This window comes from Calypte anna, chromosome 10, assembly GCF_003957555.1.
Source record: "Calypte anna isolate BGI_N300 chromosome 10, bCalAnn1_v1.p, whole genome shotgun sequence".
NCBI lineage: Eukaryota > Metazoa > Chordata > Aves > Apodiformes > Trochilidae > Calypte > Calypte anna.
The window spans coordinates 1,899,271-1,926,738 of NC_044256.1; the positions used below are offsets into that span (position 1 = coordinate 1,899,271).

General features: G+C 41.4%; 1 protein-coding gene across 5 annotated transcripts in view; it reads left to right on the forward strand.

Moving 5' to 3' along the window:
• Positions 1-27,468, forward strand: part of TMEM266 (transmembrane protein 266) — an 88,868-nt gene that overhangs the window by 1,782 nt on the left and 59,618 nt on the right. Inside the window, exons 1-5 of one of the 5 annotated variants that reach the window (XM_030456977.1) lie at positions 58-145; positions 23,112-23,244; positions 25,121-25,170; positions 25,758-25,858; positions 26,885-26,979. In XM_030456977.1, coding sequence (XP_030312837.1) covers positions 26,966-26,979 — 14 coding nt within the window. In that variant the 5' untranslated portion in view covers positions 58-145; positions 23,112-23,244; positions 25,121-25,170; positions 25,758-25,858; positions 26,885-26,965. Of the gene's footprint in view, positions 1-57; positions 146-403; positions 453-1,529; positions 1,585-23,111; positions 23,245-25,120; positions 25,171-25,757; positions 25,859-26,884; positions 26,980-27,468 lie in introns of those variants that run through there. The other 4 variants (XM_030456972.1, XM_030456974.1, XM_030456975.1 and 1 more) reach the window with 4 other exon arrangements.

A 27,468-nucleotide genomic window follows, 5' to 3' on the forward strand; every position in this document is an offset into this window, starting at 1 on the left:
GGCGGGCGGGCGGGCTCGCGCGCAGGCATTCTCACCACACCAACCCCCCCCCCCCCCCCCCCCAAACTCCCTCCTCGCGCCGGCGGGCGCGCGCCGGACCGTTAGCGGAGCGGGAACTGCGCGGTGGCGGCGGGGCGGGCAGCAGGTACGTGCCGTGTCCCGGCGCGGCCCGGGAACACACACACACACACACACACACACAGCCTCCATCCCCCACCGCTGCTGCCACCGCCCCAAGGCGGACCCCCCGCTTTCCCTTCCCCGGGGACGGGCAGAGCGGCGTGCCGGGGTCTCTCCGCATCGCGCTGGCGGGGCCGCGCTGGCGGATGAGGAGCGGGGAGCCCCTCGGCGGCGGAGAAAGTTTAGCTAGGGGCGCCGCCTCCCGCCAACTTCCCGGCGACGGGGCCCGGCCTGCGGCGGGGGGCGGCGGAGCCGGAGCACCTTCCCTCGGGGTCAGTCTGATGGCGGGGCGGGGGCGTCCCCTGGGGCCGTGTCCGCCTGTGGTGCGGGGCGCGTGTGACCGCGCGACGCTGCTCCCTCAGGGCAGGGCTGGGGTGTGCGTGGGTTACCTCAGGGGGTCTGGGGGAAGCTCCGGAGGCTTCGGGGGGGTCTGAGGGTGGAGTTCTGGGGGTTACCTCCGGGGGAGCTCGGGCGGGTTACCTCAGGGGATTCCGGGGAGTTACCTGAGGGGGCTTTGGCAGCCGCGGCCCCCTCAGCCTTCCGCCAGCGCTGCGCGGCCGCGTCCCCACAGCCGCGGTCCTGCGCCTCAGGGCGGGCGCCGGCTGCCAACTTCTGGCGTGCGGTTCCCCGATGTCAATAAGCCCAGTAACGCCTTAGCGTAGAAGTAGCTTTTATTCTCTCGTGTGGAAAGCCCACCTAAGGCGTACTACCGCTACGAGACGCCCGCTCGAACAGTTTCTTGGCAGGGAGTGCTGTAGATCCGTAAGATGCTGCGGCTCTCTTTGAAACCCTCTGTCCTAGACTAGCATCGTTCCTTGCCACAAGAAAAGGATCAGTAGTAATTTGTTTTGAGAATATCCAGTTAGTTTACCCTAACCGGGGAATTTTGGGTTTGCCTTCCGTAATAATGTTACGAACTTAATGGGCCTTTTTTGTTACATCTGTAGAAGTGAAATCTGTTACTGTGAGGACCGATGTGCTGTAAGGGGATGGCATGTCCCGGGAACTTTACTTCAGGAAAATAGAGACCAACAAGCCTAGTTTTTAAGTTTGTTAGCGTGCTGAAGTTAATACAAAGATCTGTTAAATTTTGACTCAAGCACGATTGCCTGGTTCTTGCATGCAGGGTTGAGAGCAAACCAACCTACAAGCTCTGTATTATTGAAGTAGAGCATGCACCTGAAACCATTGTAACAGCTGCAAATGATTGCATAGATAAAAGGAGTAAAATGGGTTCTGATGTAGGGATACTTTACAGCTGTGGAAGCAGTCAGCAGAGGAGCCTCATTTCTCTGAACATGGGGCACCTCTCGTTACAGACAGAGTCAGGAGCTGCTGTTTTGTGATATCACTGTCAGGATTCCTAGGGTTTTTGAAAGGCTACTGGAATTTGCACAAAGAAGGGTAAGTGACCTATATGTTTTTAATGTGCTGTAGAACTTCATTACCCGAACAGGGATCGAGTGGGGTGATACTGATACTTAATAGCTTTCTGGTATGTTGCTGCAAGTTCCTGCTGGACATTTGTAAAAGGGTTGTTAATAGCATATTAGGGAAGTATTATGAAGTAGTCTGTACAACAGTAGCACATAAGTACTTTGCAACAAGACCTCGGGGTTAATGTTATACAGCAGTTATCTTGTATGGGAAAAGCTGCTACTTGATCTTGTGAATAAGATGTGTATGGTCTGTGCAGAGCAGGGAAGGAATACTTCTCATTTACAGAGGATGTGGAATAAGAAGCAAGTATCTACTGCTTCAGAGGCATTATTCCTCCTAACCACTGTGAAGTGTATGCTTGCAGTCAGTGAAGTGATTGAATGATTTAAAAGCCTGCATTCCTGTAGGAATGCATACACAAACTCATTGTAAAATGTTTCTGAACAAAGTGGAGTTTTTGCAGCTCTGTCCTGGTGTTGCCCGTTGGATTGCAAAATCAACTTTCCTCTGTGTGCAAAGGTTTTTGTTCGAAGGGGAAGAGGAGGTGTAAGTTGTGCAGAAAGTTAGATGTGGTAAGCAGGTAGTAGTTATGCCAAAGGCAATGGTGGGCAAAGAGAACGTATAGCAAGAGTAACTGTTCTAGTTTCAGAACTGGAGTAGCAGGTGAGATAAAGATCTTAACGCCAACCAGCTTATGAAAAGGTCAATAAGAAAATTAAGATGTGAGCCATGTGTGCTTGCAGTGCAAGTACTAGTGCTAGCCTGCTACTTAGCTGAAGTATTTTCAGATTGTGACTGACAGCATAAATGCAGAAGATAATGCAGAGTGTAGCTGTTTTACGTATTGCTGTGTCTGTTCTAAAAGGTTACTTAGGTATGTGCCTAATTACAATTCTGAAGGTGCCCTGGAAAAGATGCATACAGCTAATTATGCTTCCCCTCTCCTTGGCTCTTGGTGCTGTTGTGCTCTTGCTCCAACTTGGGTTTAGTGGTGGCTCCCTGAAACCTGGGTACCCAGCAGCTTGCTGTCTTGTCTCTGCTGGTCTATATACTGCAGGTTCTGACTCTGCAGCAGTATTGCATCTCATTACTTTCAGCACAGAGGGACACAACTAAGAAAACCTCAAGTGTGATCAAGAGCATGGTTTCACTGTTACTAGGTGTGATTACATCCAAATTTGGAGGAGAAGCTTCATTCCCCATGAGGTCCAGGTATTACTTAAATTTACCTATAATACATTATCAATATTGATTTAAATGAGTTTCATTACCTGGCAATAGAACATCAGTTAACTCAATTGTGCTATGTCATATAAAAATGCATACTCTGTAAGTGCAGGAAATGGGTACTGTGTCAGTATAGTGGAGCTCAACTCATCTGCTTCCTTGACAGTGGTATTACCTAACAAGCAAAATACTTTATCCTTATGAACACCACCGAGCCAATATTGACACAGGAGAGTGAGATGGAGTCCTTTCTGCCTTGTGTGTCAGCTAAGTGCTGTTTGCAGAATCCTCATTGCTACTTGGCATGTGAGAGGAAGACAATGATTTGATTCCTTCTTTTTCTTTCCTCACTGCTTCTACCCTGATACTGTGTGCTGCTGGAACTCACTTGCCACATGCTTGTTAGGTTCAGTAATACGAGTGCCAGGTCTGGAATCTGCGGTGTTGGAAAGTAGGGAGTTTGTGTTTTTTCAACTTGAAAAAAAATTCCAAATTCTGTCAATACCTTAGGAGTATTTCTGTAGTGAGGTAGACTTGAGCATACCTCGTGGAATACCATCTTCAAGAGAAAAATAATGGAATGTAGGTTTGTTATCCATGTGGGGTAGAACTTGGCCATTGTGCATTCTTTGGCTCTCAAGGCTCCTGCCCAAGGTGAATTGGAAGATTTTTTCCACCAAATTCTTAGATGGTACAGTGGGGGCAGAAGCTGTGTGGAAGATGGCAGAAGTTTACTTCAGTTTCTCTGTTGTATTTCAATCCACCTATGTGCTGCTCTTGTTTGTGCTCTGAGCTGCACAAGAGTGATTTATTAGGGTTTAATTCTTAATTTAGGAATAAGGTCACAAGGAGCTCTGTTACATCCATGTAGTCCTGTTGAAATCATTAGTTTTGCATGAGTTTAAAGAAAGACCTTGTAAACCTAATTAGGTTTTCTTTAACTTTTGTTAATAACTAGACATTATAAAATGCAGTGTTGGCTTCTTTTTTGCTCTGTTCAAAATCATAATATTTTCAGCAGGAGTTTTTTCCTGTCACCTTTGTTTATGTTCTCTAGGGTTCAGTGTTGCTTTGATATATTTCAACTCTAAGATTATTTTGTGGCCATTACTGTATCTTTCCTTGCATCATGTAAAGCACCAAGTGCACCCATAGCATTTCAAACCAATGAAGATGCATGTTAAAATGCATGTTCAAACCTTTTGGTTGCAAAGTCAGAGCTGAAAGTCTGAGATGCCTGATTTAGAGATGTAGCTGCGTGTTGTGTGGCAGCCTGTTCACTGAATGAGCCAATGATTTGCAGGAAAACCAGTGTGTGATCTTAACAGGTAAAAAGAGGATTAATGCAAATGGAGCTTAAGTTATATGCTGTTTTAAATATGATGCTTCCTAATTTTCAAGAGCTTAACTTTGAACCCACATAACCTTCTTGCAAATTAGCTGCTAACTTCTTATTATTGTGTGGTTTAGCTTTTTTTTTAAAACAATATATCAAGGTATAAATTTCCTTTGTTGACCTTAACAAATCCTGAAGTGGGATCTGAGCCTTCAGTAGTAATTTCTAATTCAACCAGTTGCCTTACTTGGCAATGTGGTTACTTTGTGAATAAGGAAGAATCTTTAGGGTCTGTGCTTTGTTTGGGAAACAACAGATGCAGTCTGACCTATTTCATTCTCCTTTTTGCTTTTGACCCTGCCACACTTTCCCTTTTTGCCTCAGCAACCCTGTAAGAGCTCTGTAGCAGGCTGCTTGCCACTGTGCTGTTGGAGGTGCAAGCTGCCCGGCCATTGTGTACATGGAGTTCATGTCCATTTGAATTTAATTTTTTTGAGAGGCCACCAAATACCTGATTAAAAACAAGCAAGCACAGGAAAACAGTTCAGTTTAACTTGAATAGATTGCCATGAGACAAAGCATCTCTGCTGTTCCAGGGAACTTCAAAGGCTGCCTGCAAACTAGGTGAGTGTCAGAGATTCTCAAAAAAAAAGTTACAGAAGTCTTTGTAGTGGGAAGAGTTAGGTGTTTGATATTTAAGTGTGCCTACCAGTTTTTTCCAGTAATAGGAATTGAGAATTCATATATAAAAATAGCAAAAGTCAGATTTTATTGAAGTTGGTGAGACTTTTGCTGTTGAATTATTTTAGTATTTTGCCTTAAATACACTTGTTCATGACTTGCAAATAATTTCTTTTCTAAAAGTACAGCATTTGGGCTATCAGTTGACTTGGCTTATGGCACAAATTTAAAGAAAGATCTTTTTTAAAGTGAATTAAAGTGTTACTGTCTGTAATAATTAAAGTTAAACTTCCAGGGTGTAAATATGAGGCATGCAGTATGTGTGGGCTAGCAAGTGGTCTGTAATTTTTCTCTGTATGTAATAGCTGCCTGGGTCTTACAACTTGCATCTAGTAAATAATTGTCTGCTCATCTGGAATGATAAAATTAGACAGCTCTGGAAACAACTTTTTAACAAGAAAGGTTTAGGGCTCCCATGTGAACTTTCACAAGTCTTGTAAAAGTAACCCTGCAGCCTGGAAGATTTTTCTGGCACACATTTGCTGGTTTTCTTTCGTTACCAGTTGCTACCTCCAGAAATCTGAATGCTCTTTTTTTCTTTTTTCCTGTTTGATCTTAAGAAGAGAAGGATTTTCTGAGCAGGGAACTTTGAAAGGTGTTATTTTTAGGACTAGCTCAAAAGGGCAGGTGCTCCTTGAAGACATTATAACATGGCCAGATTGTCTGCTCCAACTGAAAGAGCAATGTAAGACTTGGGTATCATCAAGGTTTACTTAAAAGTTTTTGACACATGCTATCTCTGGGCAAGAACAAGTTCAGAGGAGGCTGCAGAGTGGGCACAGCTTCTGAGCCTCTTAAAAGTGTCAGCTTCCAGAAAGGCTGACCCCATGGAGAGATGTCTGTGTTACCTTCCCAGCACTTGGACAGGGCCCTGGCAATGCTGGTTCTTTTCCCTGGGCTGGCACAATGGATCATCTGAGGAGTGGGACAGGGTTGGAGGTAGCAAGGACACATACCTGTCTGGCATGGATTATGCAGCAGACAACAGCTATTCCCTAGTTGCTCCCCTGATCATTGCCATTGCTTCCCTGCAATTCAGCTCCTAACATAGAAGGAGCAGAGAAGTTTGTTTGTGCTTCTGGTAGGACAGGTTGTGTGTATGAATTAATGGGCATACTGCAGAGATGTTTGTCTCCCCACTCTCCTTCCTTTTTTTCTGATTCATATTTGCTCACTTTTCCACCTTTCAGCAGAGGGGAGCATATGGCAGTGTGCTGTCCAGCTGGTTGCCACTTACTGTGAAATCATTATGCAGATAAATTTGGCCCCATCTTGAATTTCTTGTATAGGTAAAACTGTTCATAGAATGGCAGCTGAAATGTTTATTCTGAACTGTAAATGGGAATTAAGCACAGAGAGTGAACACAAAGTGCTTTCTGAATATTTTCAATCTCCTCCTATATTAAAAAAAAACCCTTGTGCTATGATAGTATTTAAAGAAAAAAGACTGGGACCTGCTTTGTGCTGTAAAGGCAAATCCTCTCCCAGAGGATTTGCAGTCTAACTAGACTTTAATGAGAACATTGCAAGTGGTGATGGATGCTTAGGAAAGCCTTATGTAGGTAACACTGGTTCTGGGGCAGGACAAATTCTGTTGACGTTTTTGCATCCCAGCACAAGCTTGTAACATAGTCTCTTTAAATGAATAGCAGGTACTGAATTCACTAGTAGTTTCTTTTTAAAAATTATGAAGTGTGATACTTTCAAGAATCTTTGTTAATTTAGGTCTTGTGGGGTTTTGGGCATATCCAGATACTTCTGTTTCTCTTTGTATCAAAGACCACCACTTACAGTGTGACTATGTGTATATTTTTGTTGTCATCAGATTTCACATTACTGACGTTTCCAGCCTAATACCATTAACTTTGTTCTGGTTATCTAAGGGGGTGCCACTGAAAAATTAATTAGGCTATAATTATACTATAATATTCTGAGATCTTACCTGAAGATAAGGGCAACTTTTGTACATCATTGTGAGCTGATAACTTGTTTTTCATGTAGCCACAGGGAAAATGCTGTGGTTGTTTATGTTGGAAGACGTTGTTATAAAAGCAGAAAGTAAGTGGGAGTGTTGGAAGAAAGTAATTTATCTAAAACAATCTTTCTTGCTGCTTAGGTCAGGGATCCTCACTTTTGATTGTTACATGTGCTGTAATGACCTCACTGTGATACAGTGGTAAAAATGCCTTTTAATTTCTAGAAAGTGTTTCTCCTGTGTTGGAGCAGGCAGTGAGACAGAAGTTTATTGTAAGTTGTCCAAGAAAACCTGAGTTTGAGATTTACTTTGAACAAACTGTTTTTGAACAGAGCATTACTGTGTCTTCTAAATATTTTTAAATGGAAATCCAGCCCTTGGTGCACAGCTGTGAAACCAGATTGACAGTGGGAATCCTGAGTGGTTTTTGGAAGAAGGAAATACTTAATGGCTTCTCTTACAGTCTCCTGAGGGCTGTGGCCTATCCATTAGTGATCTGTAACTTGAATAGTGTAGTAGTGGTGTCACTGAGGACAGTCAGCTCTGCTCTCTGGAACTGAATTGCAGGGCCTGTTAAATTGCTGATGATCTGTATCTGGCAGAACTTTGGAGCTAATTTTTCTTGGAAACATTGAAAGATTTGTGCGCAGAGGAATTTTTTTCCAATTCAAAAGGAGGACAAAAAAAGGTACAGAAAAACCCGAGGTTTAAGGGGCTGGTTAGTGTAGTGATTGGGGGGTTTTAAATGCATGGTGTTGATGTCTTCTGAAAGATGTTATTTAAATATTCAGGAGTTTGTTGAAGGGTAAATCTGTGATGGATGTAACTATGACGTGCTCAGAGCCATGGATGTCTTTGTCAAACTTTGCTCCCTGCTACTATTTTTTAGTGTGAAAATGAGGAAGAATTCCTTCAGTGAGACAGAAATAACTGGTAAGGCTACATAGTTTCTCTGAGATCTTAGAAGTCCGGATCAGGTGATCAAAGTGACTCCTGAGACTTGTTTAGATGTCAAGACCCTAAAGATACGTAGGTTCAAGGTACTGACCATTTTCTTGCATCTATTCTGCTGTAGAAAAAGTAGTAATTGCTGTGGAGGTAAAAAACCCTGGTTCTAGCTAAACAAGAGACTGTAACAGTTATCTTGAAGTGCTGCTTTTAGGCTGATACCTAGGATCCTAGGATTCAGATCCTGTCAGAAAGTAGAGGGGTTTTGATATGTAAATGATGATATACTTTGAAATGCTGGGAAAGCCTGGAGCACCGGGCAAAGGATTCCCTGAACAGTCAGAAGTATAGGAGCACAGGGACACTTACAAGCCTTTGATTATTGAACTACATACTGTCCGGTTGTACGGGTGTTTGTTTGTTTGTTTTAAATTACATTCTGTTTGGATAAAGAAGCCTTGTCAGCAACTCGTTGTTCTCTTCTGAAATTCGGGAGCTATGGGAACAAAATTTGTCCTTTTTCCTTTAGTGGCTGGATGCTATTCCCAATCTGAATGCACTGTTTCAATCTAAAGAATAAAGAGGCTTCTTGCTTTTGAAGAACACCTTTCTGTCCAAAATGATTTCAGTTTTTGGGGGGAGGAGGGAAGAGATTGCCAGAGATTGCAGTCAAAGTAGTTGGTAGCCTGCCAAGGTCTGAATATAAAAGCATCAGATACAGTGACCAGAGACTAACTGGTTGTTCACTTGGCACGTCTGTAAGCATGGCCAGTTCTTGAAGTGCCTGGGTAACTAGCATCAGCTTAGTGTCTGATTGGTATTTGCTGGGTTAAATGAAGTGCTTGTAATATCTAATGAGAAATGATCTGCTTCCTCAGCTGAAATCACTGTTAATGAGCATCTTCACAGAGAGCCCTGGTGGAGAGTTTTCATAGACTGAGCGAACATGTGAAGTGAGCTTTCTTCTCCTTCAAGCCTTCAAATAAGTTTAAAAGTACATGGGATAAACTGACTGGGAAATAAAGGCTTGCACAGTTCACTTTGTTAAGAGAAGGAAGACTTCATGCCCTAGTGCCAGAATATTTCAGATTTTAAAAATCCTGTTCATACATATTCACTTTTTGTTGTTGGCCATGTGGGGCAGGAGTTTTCTTTCTAACTGATGTCTAATGTAATGAAGTACTTACCTTGATTATGATGCTATCAGAAAGCAGAGTGGTTTATCATAGAATGAAGATAGAAAAAAGGAAGGCTGACATTCAAAACTCTGTATTAGAAAAAGAAGAATTTGGTATCAGAGGAAAAAGAGGTGGTAGTGGTATTTTGCTTCCCTAATAGAATATCTGACCTTGGGTCTATGCACTGGTTTAGTTTAGATGGTTTAACAAAGCACTTTGGTCAGAAATAGACTGTTTTTCTGTTAGTTTCACTGGGTATACAAAGCCTACTGCACAAACAGCACTTGGCAGGAGAAGAACATAATGTATCTGAAACCTTTAATTATATGTAGCTCTGTCTAGGTCAGACACCAAATTATCAAATAATATATTATAGGCATTCAGACCTTGCTCAATACCTTGATTATTGAATAATTGGTTTTTGTTAAGCAGATAATGGCACTGTTTCCATTCTGAGCATAGGTTTGAAGTATTTTTGTATAGAATATTTGTATTTTAAGTCATCTGTTATGCAGCTGATTTAAGAACAGAGTTCAGTGAAAGCTTTTGCAACAATTCTATGTGTGTGTGTGTGTCACACTTCAACTTACTGTGTGCTAGCAGCAGTTCTGGCAGTTATCTAAAGGGTTTTTTGGTTTATTGCATTTAGCTTTGTATGGGTGCTTGTGTTCAGCAACACGGAGGACCATACAGGCTGTTTAAATATAGATTGTATTAAAAAACAAAACAGAAAATGCCCTGAAGAATAAAGCAGTTCAGATGCTTCCCAAACTGCTTGAGGGCAGAAGTGAAAGAAAATAGTGAAAGAGAACAAGTAAAGGGTTAACACATGCAAGGAGTTCCAAGAGAAATCGCATGTGTTTTTCTGTCATGCATTGTACCTTATTTTACTTATCTAGAGAAGACATTTCTACCTTATTCATAAGTATTTAGGCTTTTTAATGCTTTAAGATCCCAAGGAAAGTATTGACTGCAGTGTCAATAGCTGATAACTTTTGATAGTGTGTCAAGATCTAAGGAAGCTGGCAGGTTTCTCTGGACACTCACTTCTGTAAGCTCATGCTTGGGGGTAGCCATCAGCTTGGTGAAATCCCCAGTTGCTCCAGTATTCTGTTTTAGAAAGGCTGGGGAACAACGTGATCATGAATAGAGCTTTTCCTCTGGATTTCATCCTGCTTAAGACAATCTTATTTTCTTTTTCCCTGACTGGAGCTTAAAAGAAAGCAATAAGGTGATAAAATTATTGCCTCAAAGGACAACAAAAGTGATCATACCCACTCTAATGGTTTTATTGTATCAAGTGCAGCATATTCAGTTAATGAAAACAGGTGTTCTGTGTCTGTTTAGCCTGCAGAAGATCAGTCTGCCTTGCTGGAGAGAAGTTATATTTTCAGTTTGAGCTATATACCCATTTGAGCTGTGATCAGCACTCTGCCTTCCCTAAGGAGATGGTGATGATTGTAGCATTTATCATACATAAAGGAATCTGTCCTGCTGTATATAGCTGCCATAAGATGTGAGAAATGGGGAAAAAGAAGGCAGTTTGCGTGATCTCAGTAACCCTTCAGAGAGCAGAACTGGTGGTGAAGTAAAGAAATCACTTCCCTACTTCTCACCCAAACCCCATCTTTATCCACACTAATAGTTAGGAGCTGGCTGACTTGGTAGTGTGTCTGTAAAGGAATTTAATAGCAGAATATTGTCTGCAGTGCTGGTGTGGTGTTCTGGGCATGAATCAGTTTACCCATGCTGCTAAGACATGAACTTTCAGGTAAAGGAAATGCTCATTCACTCTAGAAGCTGAGTATGCAGATGGGATGCTGTGGTTTGCATTGCTAATGGTTACTTGAAAATGAAGTGCAATGATGGGCAAGAGGCTGAATTGCTCAAGGAAAAATCCAAATGGTACCAGTGTTTTAGTAAGAGGAGAGAGTTTGTCTGGCTTACTTAGGACTGAAAAAACCCGGAATGTAATTCATGTTCTGCTGCCATCAAGCAACCCTATGGCTAGAGCAGAGATGTGAAACCAAAGGCAAAAGTTCTATTTGGGGAAGGGAAAACGGAGCAAAATGAAATGGCAGAGCATTTTTCCAAGGAAAAGCACTGAACAGCTGAACATAACTCAGGTCTTAGTGTGCTTTGGAACATGTAGCAAAGGTAATGGATTGGTGATTCTTCTGACTTGGCAAAATTAAAGCAGCTTTCTGGGAATGGCAGCAAAACAGCTTTAGAGGCTGCTTACAGATTTAATCTCCTATGAGAAGTATGTGCCTTTGTGAGGGAAGGAGAAAGAAAGTACATGTGAGCCAAGATCAAAATAAAACCTGAGATCTCAAGGTGCTGTATAAGGCCTGATTTTAATTTCTCTCTTTCAGACAATGGAGCTACATGTTACTGAATTTCTAATGACTTTCCTCAAATCAGCCTAAGTTATGTTTTCCTTTCAGCCCCCAAAGACTGAACTATAATGGTTCTTGTGATCTGTGCAAGGAGAGGAGATATATGTTGCAACAGCTGCTGAATGAACATGCTAGACCTGGCAGCTGCCCTTCTTGCCTATCATGACATTTGGTGTCAGTGGCATTAGTTAGTGGTGTTAGTGGTTAATTTAACATCCAGGTGGCATGATGGATGAAGATAATGGATATGTCCATAGCTAGAGTATGTATATCCCCTATACAAGGCATATACCAATGTTGGATCCAAGCTTACATTTTTGCTGGTTTTGAGATAGTTTTGTCTTTTAGTGCATGGATAAATGCATGTTTAAAGTTACTGTCATTTCTCCAAGGTGTAGTTTTGTATTTTACATTAATTAATAATGGAGGTGTTGGAGGAAACCTTTCAAGGCATGAGTATTTAATAAAGATCAAGTAACACGTTCACTGTTGCAATCTACTTGCCTAGGAAATTCTACCAGCTTTTTCCTTAAACAAACAAATAAGGTCTTTTGCTTTTCCCTGGTTTTCCCCAAGTTTCAACACACTATTAACTGAAAAAGTTAGGTTAGGTTAGGAAGAGCATGTTTGCCTTGTAGAATTGTTGTCATTATCCAGAGTCTGTGTATGTACACGTGGATCCTGTAATTTTTGTGCCTTTAGTGCTCTCTCTGAGGTCATCCCCTTGTAGAGGTTCAAGTTTGATGCATACTTTAGATCAAGTTGTCTCCAGGACCACCTTTCATCTCATTGATTTGCTGTGATATTTTTATGCTAGCTGTAGCAAAAGGAGAAAATGCTTAAGGAGAAATATTTTAAGAATTGTACTTTTCATCTTTTGGACACAAAGTGGTATAGCACAGGGGAGAAGAGTCAGCAGAACGTGACCTAAGCATCTCTGTACGTTGGAGCAGAGTTTGAGAACATCTGGACTGTAAAATGCACCTCTTGAACTTTGATTGATCGGTTCCTCCGGCTGTCAGCCATGAGCTATATTTTTAGATACTTGCAGCAAATCTTATGGCTTGTGAAAGAATGCCAGAACCATAGTTTGTCAGAGTCTGTTTTTCAGTAAGTGGGGAAAAAGGATTTGGGGTTGAGTTAAACAGTTAATTTGCTGCTGCATTGCAGACTGCAGTTTGTACAGCTGGACCTGACTTAACTGTAAACTGGGCAGCCTGGCAAGTAGTATCAAAGTCCAGCTGCAGCAGTGCTGGCTCAGCATGAATTGCTATAATCCTTCTCTAATAGGAAGAGGAAAACCATTGGCCTGGATGCAGTAAAGCAATGTTTTCTTCAGTAAGCCATTTCCTCTCAAAGCAGAGGGGGTGGAAAATGTGTGTTTGTCCTTAAATTTATGGCTCACATTTCACCACGGTTTGTTTGTTTTCACACAAACAAAGGGAGGCATAGTAATTTAGTGGCAAATGACCAGGTTGACTCTTTATGCTGGTTAAAGTCTGATGTGTGCTGTGATTACATATCACACTACAGCACAGGGGGTATTCCTGGGGACTTCTGATATGGGGCTACTCTTGTTGAAAGTAGGAGAAATTAGTTCTGCCCTATAAATGTGTGCTCTGTCTGCCATCTGCAGCAGTACACGACTTCAAAAGGGTACAGCTGCCTGAATGGATCTACAGTCATTGATTGTCTAAGTCCCAGAGGAAACAGAAGTATTCTGCTCTTGGATGTGCAGAGTGTTTCAGCCTGCCAGCAAATTATTTTTCTAGCCTTTGGTTTGCCTACTACTTTACTCGGAGTTTTCTCAGATGTTCATTACACTTGATTGAGTCACAGGTCTGTTTTGTGCTTAGTAGAAGCTAAAGAACGTTGATGTGCGTTTTAAAAAGTAGAAGATCTATTACCAGCAGCTAAAGAAGGTTGATGTGCATTTAAAAAAAAATTACTCTTTAAGAGGATATTTTTTCAAAAAATTCAATCTTTTGTTTTTCCATCCTGAAGCATTCCCTGTTTCTCATCCTACGTATCCTTTGATTTTTCCTAAAAGATGCTATCTTCAGTACCACAGTAAGTATGATAGGTTTCTTAAACCAACCCATAATTTATAAGCTATTTAGTATATGCTTGTTCAAGCCTGTTTAATCTTACTACTGCAGACATTGTCTCAGATTAGATCTAGTACTTTGGAGCAAGGTTTATGTTGCTTCAAAAAACCACCTTCTAGATGACCTAGTGTGTCTCTAAGCAGCATGTGAATATAAAGTATGGGACAATTTTTCTTGCCCTGAAAGACTGTTTTTTTTCTACGACCTCAAAAATCATAGAATTCTGGTTGTCATCTTGGTATTTACCCCATATCAGTCCTGCAGTAGAGTTTGCTGTGATTGCCTTTGACAGCTCTCACTGAGAAGAGATTCTTGATACCATCCGAGAGCTTTCTGTCCTGTGTTTTGCAGATGTTGTAAACTCAGTTGGTCTTAAACATCAATTGTCAATCTGAAGTTTGAAATCAGTAAATTGAGAGTGAGGAGGATAACACAAGAAAAAGAATTTTATTGTGGACCATTGTTTTGGAGCCATGAAAATTAGAAAGGGATGATCACAAAATACTGCCTCTTTAAACCCCTCGTAGGGTTTTGCAGCAAGCAGTTTGTCTCATTTCTACTGCCTATTTTTACAGTGTCAAGGGCAGTAAAACTCTGACCTGAGACCAGTATAATCTCAAATTCCTTGATGATCTTCTTATTTTATTGGAGAATTCTTATTGATTTTGCAGTCTTTTATATTTCTGATTCAAACAAAACTTTTTAAACAAAAGTAATTTTATTTTTGCAAGGTTTATATATGTATTCTTTAAAGTCCAACAACCTGTGCTTATTACTGGAGGCTTTTCTTTCTATTGGGAAGTGGTGTTTTTCATTGAGTGTCAGACTGAAAGCCAGAAATGTGAGTTCTCATCTAGACCCTGACACGTGTTTACCAAGTGGTCTTGGATCTTGGGTTTGGTTAGGGAGTACAGACTTGTTAGTTTAAATAAATTTGTAGAAGTGGTAGTCATCTGAGGCTGGAGATTGATACATTATTTAGCAGATAGTGCTGGAGTTGGAGAGGTTCACACAATGTTGATATAAAAGTGTTTCTGAAACATTTTGAATGGCTTGATCAGCTCTTCATGTTTCTAATCCAGAAGCCACTGCAGATATGCATCATTGCTCTCATCTGTCTATCTTTAGACACTTCTGAGTCTCCTTCTTCCTAGAAATGTTAATGACTCTACCCTGGTAAAGGGTTTTCCATTTTAATAAAGGTGAATTGATAAATCTTAACATAAGTCTGTTTGCAGCTATAAGAGACAGTTCAGTTTCAAGCAGGTGGCCAGTATGTGTTATGGGTTTAAGAGCAAAACTGTGTTTTGTTTGCAATTTAGCGTTTGTTTAGTGTTTCAGGGCTTGCCTTGCAGTTTGGATTCCTTGCATAACCATTGCTTGAAAAGCATCCTTTTATCTAATCAGTGTATTAGACAGAACCTCCTTACTGGATATAGGTCACGGGACTTCAAGTACTAAATAAGATCCTGCTAAAATAGAGTGGCAGAGTGACTGCCCTGTTGGGTCAAACAGTAGTGGCCAAAGGTTTTCTGTCTGTGTGGTGCCAAAAGAGACAGAATGCCCCAGACGTGCTCTGATGGATGCTTAGGAGCAGCAGCACAGAATGTTGGAGGGTAGCAAAGATTTTTCTGTGGTTAGGTTTTCCTGTTTTCTTTATTGTCTTCTGTTTAAAAGAAAATGGTGACCAAGCAAAGTTTAGTCAAACACTGCTTTACATATTTCCTGGACTCTATTCCACAGTAGCAGTGTTGCATAGATTAGTCCATTGTGCTGCATTTCTCCAGCTGACACTGTCATGTGTGAGGTAAGTGTTCACAGAGAATTATTGTATCCCATTTAATAAATGTTTATTATAATTATTTAATGCACAGATAAAGCAGGTGTGGTCTGATCCAGAGCTAGTGCAGGGGATTTTTCTCAATCAGTTCATCTTTCCAACTCTTTCCATCTGTAAATAAACTATGACTCTATATTTAAAGAGCAGCCTAGGAAAATAGCTGAAAATACATGAGGGTTTTTTATGCTATTTGTTTCTCCCCATTTTGCTATGATTTGCTAAGTATTGTCTGTGGGAAGAATTATTTTCTTACTTAAGCAGTTCACAGCAGACAGTCTGGGTAGATTCTGGTGCACAGTAACCCAAGTGGGGCTGAGCTGTGTTATTGTCTTAGGGGGGGGAAGGTGGAGGTTTGGACATGACTGCTCAGCAAATTACTGGCTCCCTGCAGAATGTATGTAGTACTGTCAGAGCTGAGCCTCCTCACAGCTTCCATCCCTCACTATCAGTATTTTGTAGAGGAGATCTGACCTATAATATGTAATAAGAGCGTTCCATCAGCATCTGAGAGAGCCAGGGTTATGCAGATGAATGCTCCAGCTGTATATTAAAATAATGGCTGGCTCTCTGCTGCCCAGGATGATGAAGCAGTTACATCTTGCCTTTTAGGCTCCCACTGGTTAGGAAAAGTTTTCCCAGCCATGAGCAGTCTAACTGCTGTGTTCCCATGTACTCTGTGAAATAACTTTCCTCTAAACTACCAGACAGGATGTAAATTGGACAATTTTATTAGCTATCTGACCTTGCAGAGGGAGGTTGACAAGGTGTGCATTGCCAGGATGAAATAATGCAGCTATTTGCATATTTGCAGTCAAAACAGCTGGGCTGTTTGTTTCCAAAAGCAAACTACAAAGCCCAGCACTGTATTGCACATCAATGGGCTAATTATTATACACTTGCTCTTAAGACACACACTAAAGCAGTACCTGTAGTGCATTTTGCCTGGAATGGTCCAGAGTACCTACTAGGAATAATAGAGCATAGATATTTCTCAAAAATGTATTTGTAGTTTCCTCTTATAATAAAATCTTGACTTCCAGCTGCTGATTTTGATTTGGCCAACAGCTTGACTGGACTTGGCTACTTGGGTTTGGTTTGATTCTCTACTGGTGGTTATGTGAGAGACCCAGAACTGCTCTGAAGTTCATTCTCAGTGTCTTACTTACTGCTCTACAGGAACAGAGTAAGGACAGTCCTCACAGAGCCAGAACTGGTAAAATGCATTGAAATCATCAGCTCTGAGAGAATAAATAAATGCCAAGAATTTGTCATGAGGTTTTCTCTGTATTTTCCCCCCATTCATACTGTAGTGTTGTGAATCTTTTCCATCTGGTTGACATTAGCTCCTCCTGAAAATAAGAGAATACTTCAAAAATTTTCCACAGATGTTTTGATCCAGAATCTATTAGACCTAAGCTTCTAAAGAAAATAAAAACAAGAGCTTGAGGAAGGGGCTTGAGACTGAAGACTAATGGCTTGAATCTAGTGGCAGCTGTCAAGTTACATTCATCTAAGGGTATTGGCAGATACTCAAGCTTGTATTTATTGGCAGGTTAACTTTCAAGTAAGAGAAGCAGCAAATATTGTGGATGGAAATGAAAATGTAGTGAGTTTGAACCATTTTCCTGGCATACCCAGGGTGACCCTAGTACTTTGACATGACCAAGTGTCTCTGAAGACCAATTGACAGTGTCACCCCCTGAACTGAGACATAGATTGTACTGAGGGATCTCAAAGCAGGCTGAGCCAAGTGTTTGAGTTACTCTGTGACTAGTTTTAGAAGCTGGAGTGGAATTCCAGCTCTGTCCAAATAAATTTTGCTCTTGAATTCAAATAGACTTAAATTTTTATTTAAAAAACCATTAGTGGATTGCAAAAAGTGCATGTGTAATTAACTCAAATCTAATCAGAGACAACTGGCAGGTGTCTATATGGAACTAAAATCATCCATTCTAGCACATTGAAAAGTGTACACATTTTTTCTTTACTATTCTGTAAAGACTGCCTAGACCTGTCTTGCTTAGTGTGAAAACAAGACATAGTTGTAGGTCTGTAGTTAGTGGCTTTTCACTGCAGTTCCAGAGAGCAAGAAAAAGAGAAATAGAAGCAAAATCCAAGAGTTGACTTTTAAAGGACACAAGCAAATCAAACTTCCTTGAAACTAAACTGACACTTGATTTGCTTGCAGTAGTGATAATCTGGCTTAATGTGACTCAGCTAGGTTAGTGTCATCCCCAAACATTTAAAATACAGAAATGGAATTGTTAGGCAAGCAAATATAAACCCAGCTTCATTTAGGTTTCAAAGTTAATATTTTAATATTTAATCCAAGGGAGACTGGAGTTGTTTGTTGTTTCTTTTTGTTTTAAGGACCAGAATTTGTGGCACCAAAAAAAAATAGAGTACCTGTCTTTGGAGATTTGTCCCTGTGATTTCCTAACCATGTGCAGTCTATGTCTTAAGTCATTTGGTTTCCCAGACTGGGAAAAAAAGAGATGTTTTCAGTCCAGTGGCTGGAAACTGGCAGGCTTGTTCCTTCCAACATGTGCAGTGGCACATCACAAAGCTAACTAATAGTGAGCTTTCCAACTGTGAGCCCAGAAGCAGAACCAACACAGCTTCCTGCCAGACCTGTTTATCTAAGCCCATGTTAGTATCCTGGTGCTCAGCTTTAAAGAGAGGTCATCTCACTAGCTGCCACGTTTCTATGTGTAGGTAGGATCTCACTTTTCTCAAGTGCAAGTGCACTCTCCAGCAGTTGGAGCCATCAGCAGAGCAGGTGTTGAGGATGTTGGGTTGTAGTGAAATAGCATAAGCTGGCAGCCATGTGAAACACCAAGTGAGCTTTTCTCAATTATTAGGCAGGTCCAGAACTGAAGACTAGACAGATCAGTATAGGGACATCTTAAATAGGAGATTGCTTTTTTATTATTATTTTATATTCTCTGGTCTCAAAAGCTGTTTAGTATGGGGTGTTTTTTTCTTCACTTCAAAAACATGGGGAAACTATAGAGAAAAACTGTTAGGATCACCAATTGATTACAGGTAAATTGGGACAATTTGTAAAGGCAAGGTACATAGCAAGCTTGGAGAGTTACACCACAGTAAGAGATTGACTGAGTAATCTTTGTACTGAATGAATGCATGTTCTTCATTAAGGAGCTACGGGCAAACGTTCCATGGGAGTAGTCTGGACAGTTCCTCAGTTCTTCCAGGATTCTGAGATGCCATATTGCTGCCATTATTAAGCCACAGAGTGTTACAAGTTTGACTAGCAGAAGGCCCTCACTTGAATGAAGTGCTTTTTTTTTTTTTCATTTGTCCCATGACATCTTCAGAATTAGCTTCAGGGTTGCTGCAGTGCCTGCTGAATGTGTGCCCTTCCTGTGTCATGGTGGTAATGTATCAGAGCAAAGGAATTTCAGTAGTGCCAGGACAGGCTGTGTAGTGTGAGCTGGTACCAGAGCCCAGGGGAGCTGGCAGGGCAGCCCAGTGTGTGGTGAGAGCATATTCATGTAAGAGTGTTGTAGAACTGCTACCTAGCCACTCCTGCCTCCTCAGATTCCAGGTGAAGAGATGGCAGAGGGAAAGAGCATGAGTGGCAACTTTCCTTAACCATCCTGAGCAGTTCTGTCTGTTGCTCTCTGGAAGTACCATGTGCTGCACGTCTGCAAGCTCCTTGGGAAAGGTTTGGCTTGTCTGGGCTCTCCTGGGAGTTCCTATTGGTCTAATCCTTTTCTAAAGGCTTTCTTGCAACTACTGTTATTTGTCTTATAGACCAAATTAGCAGTGAACTGAGTTCCAAGATAAAACCAATGATTGTGATGCATTTGCAGGGAGACTACTACAGTTGTGCACAAAATAATTTTTTTTTATCTAAATTTTTGTCTAGAAAGTATGAGCTTTACTTTCAAATAATGAGACAGCCTTTAGTTGCATGGTTACATACACTTTTCTTTTTTCTGCAAGCAGTGTTCTGCTTAATTTCATCATACAGGATGATCCCACAAAGGGATAGAATTATGGCTGCATGAGCAAGTTCAAATCTGCCATTTCCTAGTTTCTGAATGCCTGATTTTTTCCAATCTAAATACCTTAATTGTCATGCATGTTTTTTATGTACTTGACTTGTTAAGGAAGTTAATTTGCTGTTTGTTTTCTGTGTGGCATCTCTGCATTCATAGTCTTCTGACAAACTTAATTATCCTATTTTTTTAAAACAAATGAAGGAAGTCTTCCTTATCTGCCTATACAGAACCTTATAAACAAATAACTTCATCACACACTTGTCTTATGTGGTCTTTGGGAGGGTCAGTTTAATCAAAAGAAATTTTAATTTGTATTACAGTGAACCTGCTTACCCATTAGAGGAAAAAACACAAAACTGAAGTGAAGCAAGGAAGTGCTGTGACCTCTTCTGGAGGATATTTTCAGCATTTCCCCTTCAGAAGTGCAGGTTGCTGAGTTTCTGATGGAAACAGTTCTGACAAAAACTACAAATAAAACCTTCTAAATGTAGCAGTGTGGAGCTGGTTAAAACTCTCACAGAGAAGTTAAAACAAAAAGAGCTGTCAGAATTGTCAGGTTGCAGTCCTAGGCAGCCTAGTTGCAATTCTTGGAGAAATGAGGGATCAGATGATGCTCATGTCAGTCCTCAGGGTGTTCATCACCAAAGAAACACAGTCAGTCTAATTCACAAGAGTTAAATGTGGCAAACCCTAAATCACATTTCCCCTTTCTCTTTGAAAACTTCTGGGTTAATGTCTGGTTAGGTATTTCCCCCACCCCTATTTCAAATTATTCTGTCTTCTCTCTCTGTTTTTTCTGGATAGCTTTGTGACATCCTTAGGATTGCCCTGGAGGAACCTTAATAGCCATTATTTGCATTTGAGCCTCAGACTGTAGAGTAATTTTAATTTCTAGACTGAAATAAGAAAACCTTTTTGCACAAAGGCAGCAGAATTCTGTTTCCTATTTTAATTTCTAGACCGAAATAAGAAAACCTTTTTCATAAAGGCAGCAGAATTCTATTTCCTGATGTGTACAGGATTTGGAATAAAAAGCTCCAACATGCCATGTTTGCCCCCCTTCCCCAACCTGTTAAGTGTTTTCCTGTTGGGTGCTTACCCCAGCTGAACAGTGCCAGTGGCCAGGGCTCAACACATCAGCATTGATCTGAGTATTTCTGATCTGAAGTCTCTCTTCACTGTGGTGTTTGTTCCTATGGCTGTGCTCACACCTCACTGCCCTACCCTCTCAGGTTTGCTGATGTAAATATTTTTGGAGCTGTAGTGTGAGCTGTATCAGGGAAAAAATAGTGCAGGGTAAGAAAAATAATTTTGTTGTTGATTGAAGTGCCAAATCAGTTTCCTGGGCCAGCTCACAGTAATGGCCATGCAGGTGCATGGCTGGGGCATGTGCAGAAGAAGGAGCAGAATACCTACAAACAAGAATACCCACAAACCTGGATGGCACCTACCAGCAGCTCCCTCTAATGTATCCTGTTGTATTTACCTGGAATGTGAGTGGTGAGCCTCTCTGTGTCTAAGCTGCTGTTGGAGCCCTGTGTGAAAGCACTTCTTTTAGAAGAACAGGTCAGAATTTGGTTTTTTAGCTTCTCAGATGTTTCACTTATTGCCTGTATTTTGTACAGGACCTTACAGCTTCATGATAATTCTCCTCAGAATGTGAGCAAATGCAACGGGCAGCTCTTGAACCACATGGCATTGCCTTCAGCTCACCTAAACTGGGTGCCAGTTGGTAGAGATTTTGTTTTGAAATGATCTTCCTGCTCCCTATCTCAAGCTGTGGCCACAACGTTGTGGCACCTATTTTGCAAGACTGTGTTTACACCAATACTAAGGCATATTTTTTTTAGGTTGGAGATTAGAAAGAATTTCTTTCTGGAGAGGGTGATCAGACCTTGGAATGGGCTGCCCAGGGAAGTAGTGGATTCTCCGTGTCTGGAGATATTTCAAAAGAGCCTGGATGTGGCACTGAGTGCCATGGGCTGGGAACCACAGGGGGAGTGGATCAAGGGTTGGACTTGATGATCTCTGGGGCCCCGTCCAACCCAGCCCATTCTATGATTCTATGATTTTCATGAGTGAAGAACTGATTTTTAAATTTTTTTTATTTTTAAGGTTGCTCTTGAGGCTTTGGGGTTTTTTGTCTTCTTAGCTTAGAGAGTACATACAAATAACAAAAATCATCTCACACGTGCTGTACTTTAACATATGCTTTCCAAACTGTTCTATGATTTGTGTTGTTTGACAAGGACTTTATCTCCTTCTTAACAAGCTCCAGCCAAGGTGTGGTGACTGACACCAGATGGCTGATCTAAACATTAACAAGTTGACTGGGGCAGGATGTGTGCTGGGCAAGGGCAGCTGCACAAACCTTTGCTCAACTGTAGTGCATGACCCCACTTCTCAGCCTGCATGGTGCTGAGCATAACACAAACTGTGAAGCATTTGCTTGCCAGTGCCTCTGCAGAGTAAAGGCTGAAAGAAATAATCAAGCAAAGGGTACCTTGCAAAAGCTCAGAGGAACAGACATGTAATACCTGTACAAAGAGCAGAGGACTTTGGGGGTCTTCACAGAAAGAGATCAATGAACTGTGTACAACTTCCTTCACCTCCTGCAGGAGGGGGTGAAGCAATGAGTCAACTTTGTTGAGGTTTGAACTGTGATCCTGCACATTTAAAGCTGATCTACTAGTTTATAGGAAACCTGATGCAGTAATACACTTCCCATCAGATTGCACTGTCCTCTTGGTACATACAGGACTACATCAGTCATTTATTCTAGTGAATGTTTCTGGTTTTTAAACAACTTCAAAGCTTGCACTACCTTTGGGGATAATTATTTCTGTCATCTCTCCTTTTTAAACTAATTCTGTTTATCTTGGGAAACTGTGCTCCTTCTGTAGCCATCTCACCTTGAAAACACACCAAAGAACAAATAGAATTGCTGAACTCTCACAAAATGGGCACTGCTCATACTCACATGGCAACTCAGCACACACCATGTCCTTGTCTGGTCTCAAAGAAACCCCAGCCCTGGAGCTGTTAACTAATCCCCTCCAAAGAGACCATGAGAGATAAGACTTTTCCTATAGTGAGCACTGAATGGGAAAGGGCTGGAAAGGGAAAAAATTCCACTCTCATGTGGTGGGCAGAATATCCAAGGGTTGCTCTCTGTCCCTGCAAGTCTCTGTTGATAGGCAGGAGAGCTGCACAGTTGCTCTTTGCCTACTCTGCATCCTGTAGGAATGCAAGCCAGACATAAGTGCAGAAGAATGAAATTTCCCTTTAAACATCTCTTGGCTGCACAGAAATTGCCTGGGGAAGTTGGAAGGGCTTTATGCTACTACAAAAGTTTCTTTTTTTAAAGAAGGTTTGAGCATGATAGATGAGGTAGGGTAGTAGATGGAAAGAATAACTTCCTGCACAATATCAGTGTATGGTAAGACATTTCTGTTGCTTTCATGAAGTCTCACAAGAAGCACAAATCATAGTAATCCCCTTATGATAGATACCACAGCTATTATGTCTATTTTGAAGGTTACGTTTGTGCTGCCCTCCAGTTATTCATATTAACTACATATCTTTTTAATTCTTTAAATCAGATAATACATTAGTTATCTGAATCAGAGATTACTCACTTTTTGCCACTTTTTTCCTCAGGAAAGCTTTGCTGAGTCCTTTGGACACTTGACTCCTTCTGTCTCCTTTCAGGTCTCTTTCCAGGTCACTCATCTGACCTTCACATCCTCCTTATGTCCTGGTAGCAATCCCTTGGACTCTGCTCTCTGTGGAACCAGCAGAAGAATTTGCTGCCTGGCTTCAGGTTGCTCCTTCAGTCCTGGTGGTGAGCAAACTTTGTAGAGCTTCCAGCTCCAGTGAGAGGGACCAGGTCTGGGTTATTGGTATTATCAGTGGTCAGATCTAGTTGAGTTGTTAAAACAAGAATCTCTATGAATGTGATCATGTTTCCAGCTAAGAAAGCCCAGCAAAACAGTCTGTATGCTGGAAAGATAAAGATTTCATGTTCATGTCCTGTGTGTTAACTGGCCCCACTGCTACAAACTGGGTTTCCTCAAAATCTGGAGATACTGAAAACCAATAATTTCTAAAAATATAGCTGTACATTTTTTGTCATAGTTTTGTTTTCTAAACCCCCTTGGGGAGGGAAGTTGTGAATAACAGCACTGTGTTGTGTCTCAAATTAATGATGAATTGCTTACTGCATTAAAAAATTCCCATATCCCCATCTGTCTGCCTGTCATCTGAGGCCAGTTTACATCAGTTTTATTCCCATTTCTTAAATTGACTGTATCCCCATTTACCTTGCAAACAGAGGCATAGCAAGGATCTCAGTTTCCTCAGTCTCCCAAGACAGGTACAGAGTACCTCATGCCTTTACAGTTTCCTCACACTCAGTGCTTTAACAATTGGTTTGGGTAAAAATTTCTATTTAAAAAATGGTGTAGTTTGTGGTTTGTTTTATTTTTTTTTAAGTATTGTAAAATGTCAACCCAAAACAAGATGTTAGCAATCTAACATCAGAAAACAAGGCTGATAGTTATACTTTAGTTTTCTTGTGCAGGCAGGTGTAACAATTGCTATCATAAAGCTGTCCTAGGTACAGATTCACTAATTCTCTTCAGTGTGTGATTTAAACATGGATAGTCATGGTTGAAAGGACTTTTGAGATCACAGAGTCCAACAAAAAAACCACCAAAAAATCGACCCCAAATAAACACCTCACACACTCCACTAAAAAACATCCACAAAAAAAAAACCACTACAATCTTGGCCACTAGAGCATGCCCTGAGGTGTCACAGCTACACCTTTCTTAAATGCCTCCAGGGGTGGTGACCCAACCACCTCCCTGAGCAGCCCCTTCCAATGCCTGACCACTCTTTTCAATAAAGAAATTCTTCCTATTATCTAATCTAATCCTCCCTTGGTGCAACTTCAGACCATTTCCTCTGGTCCTGTCCTTATTCACTTAGGAGAAGAGGCCAACGCTTGCCTCTTTCCAACCTCTTTTCAGGTAGTTGTAGAGGGTAATGAGGTCTCCCCTCAGCCTCCAAACTAAACATTCCCAGTTCCCTCAGAGCCAGTTTGCCCATGACTTCTTCTCTCACCAGCTTGGGAGCTCTCTTGTGGACACATTCCAGCACCTCAGTGCCCGTCTTGTAGCGAGGGGCCCAGAACTGAACACAGCACTCAAGGTGCAGCCTCAGGAGTGCTGACTACAGAGGCACAATCACTTCCTAACTCCTGCTGGCCATGCTGCTGCTGATACCAGCCAGGATGCTGACTGCTGCCTCATGTTGAGCCAGGTGTCCACCAGTACCCTCAGGTCCTTTTCTGCTGGGCAGCTTTCCAGCCACTCTTCCTGAAGCCTGTAGCATTGCCCAAGGTAGTTGTGACTGAAATGCAGAACCCTGGACTTGCCCTTGTTGAACCTCATATTGGACCAACAATCCAGCCTGTCCAGCTCCCCCTGTAGGGCCTTCCTACCCTCAAGCAGCTCAACACTCCCACCCAGCTTGGTGTCATCTGCAGACCTACTGAGGGTGCACTCAATCCCCTTCTCTACATCATTGATAAAGTTTTAAATCAAAACTGGTCCCAAAACTGAGCTGGGAGGGACACCACTGGTGACTGGCTGCCAGTGAGATCTGACCCCATTAATCACAGCTCTCTGAGCCAGAACTCTCTTGTCTCTCTCCAGGTAGACAATGTTCACAGCCTTTCCCTCACATGGTCATGGAAAGAGATCATGTTGGTTAAGCAAGACCTCCCTTTCATAAACCCCTGCTGCCTGGCCCTCATCCCTTGGCTGCCCTGTACTTGCCATGAGAGTTCCCTCAAGATGATCCTCTCCATGCTCTTTCCCCACAGTGAGGTCAGGCTGACAGGCCTGGGGTTCCCCAGATCTCCCTTCCAGCCTTTTTTGTGGCTGGGCATCACCTCAGCCACCCTCCAGTCATCCAGGACCTCCTCTGTTGACCAAGATTGTTGGTAAATGATGGAGAGAGACTTAGGGAGCTCCCCTGCCAGCTCCCTCAGTATTAGGCAAACGTATCAGCATTTTCCTACCTTAGGGATATAAGAAATAATTCAAGGATTATGAAGCTCAGGGAAGAGAACCCCGTGATACTGCGTGGCTGTTGAATCAAGTCTCTGCTCTATCAGGGAAGGTTGAGCTGAAAAAATGCTCTGACATTAAAAGTTTTGCAAGGTTACAGCTAAATGGGGCATGTGTGTTTCTGTTTTAAAGTTGGCAATGTTTCTGTTCTCCATATGAACAATTAAATCTACCTGAGGAGGGTAATCACAGTGCATATCTTCTCTTTCTGTGTACCCAGGGACATTTTGGGGGAAATCTGAGAATGCATTGACTACGTTTTACTTTATTACAAGGTTACAAGACATGAAATAAAACCTTGGAAATGGGTCTACAAAAGATGTAAGTTCAGTTTTATTATTTGGTATCAAGTGATTGTTAGGGGTGATTCTGCTGCTGTATTTATACTTGACTAATACAAGTCAGCCTGGAAGTGACTGTAATATAAAGTTAATAATATAAAGTATTAAATATATAAGCTAATTATAAAAGCTAATAAGCTTTTTTCATTATCATGGGGTTTTTAGTGCTATTGTCAGTAATATTCTAATTTGTCAATGACTATTTCTGTTCAATGAAAATGAGTATGTTTTTATGTTACAAGTATTATTTAACATATAATGGTGACAGTAGTTATACAAAGCCTCTTATGTTATCTTTTTCTGAGAATTTTTCCTTCCTATCTGGTATTCTCCATTTTCTGTATTTTCAGCTACCAAAACCTGTGTATCAGTAGCTTTCATTCTCACAAGCTTGTCCTCTTCCATTCTGGTTACCATGCACTGATCCACCTACAACACAATGGAGAGTTTGTGGCACTTTTTCCTAATGGGTTTGTGGGTTTTGTTGACCAAAATACAGTCTTGGTAACAGCCCCTCTAGAATGTTGGACAACATGAATTAGTTCTTAGAAGAAACTTTCTAAAGTAGCAAAAGGAGTCAGAACAGTTTGAATTGGAAATAGAGGAAAAAAAAACAAAACCCAAACTTGGTTGAGAAAGATGAAGTTTATCTCTGTAAAATATATTAAAGTTGTAAAAAAAAAAAAATAAAAATGTTCAGTTCTGGTAGAATTTGTGCTCTTGAAGCCATGAGCTTTCTGTGAAAATCCACTACCCCCTCTGATTGTGGCTTTCTCCCCAATCCAGTGGTTTAAAGCAAGGCCTGTGCTCTTTTGGAAATATAAATGTGAGCCAATGGGTCCAAATGTGTAAGTAAATGCACTGTAACATTACAGCTTCTATGACAGGGAAGAAATTACCTGGAATAAAATTCTGAGGCAAAAACACAGCATGACAACAAACATCACTGCAGCCTTTGGAGTTCTTTTGACTGTGTTGGAAATTAACTTTGTTTTACTTCTGACAGAGACACAACCTCAGAAGGCTAAAACTTGTGTGGAATTAGTTAAATACTGGAACCACTGCTGAGTTGGTTGCATCCTCCAACATGACAAATCCTCAGTAAGTACCATGTGAGGAGGAGAGTTATAAGTTACTTATAATAGAAGGGAACATGTTCCTACTTGTAGGAGAATGATGTGACATCAAGAGAGTTATTACAGAAAGGAAAATTTGATATTTTGAGGAGGAATAGTAGGATTTGGTGAGTTGTCTGACGAGTGCAAACGAGCAGAAAAGACATGAATGCTGCAAGCATGTCTGGTGTGTTAGTTACTGACAGCTGGTGCTTGAAAACCAGTATGTCACACTATTCTCAGATCCATTTGCCTTTTTTCTTGCCTGCCACCAAACCTGTCCCCAAGCTGTTTGCCAACACTGGTCTGATGGTTTGCTTTGCTTTTCAGTCAAATCAAACAGTGTCTGTCTCTGAGTCTGTCTCCCTCCTGGGAGAGGCAAGTCTGCATTTCCCTTTTCCTTTACACTGCTGGAAACTGGATCATTGCTCTCCCACACAAAGCTGAACCAGCTTGGACTTTTGAAGGGAAATGT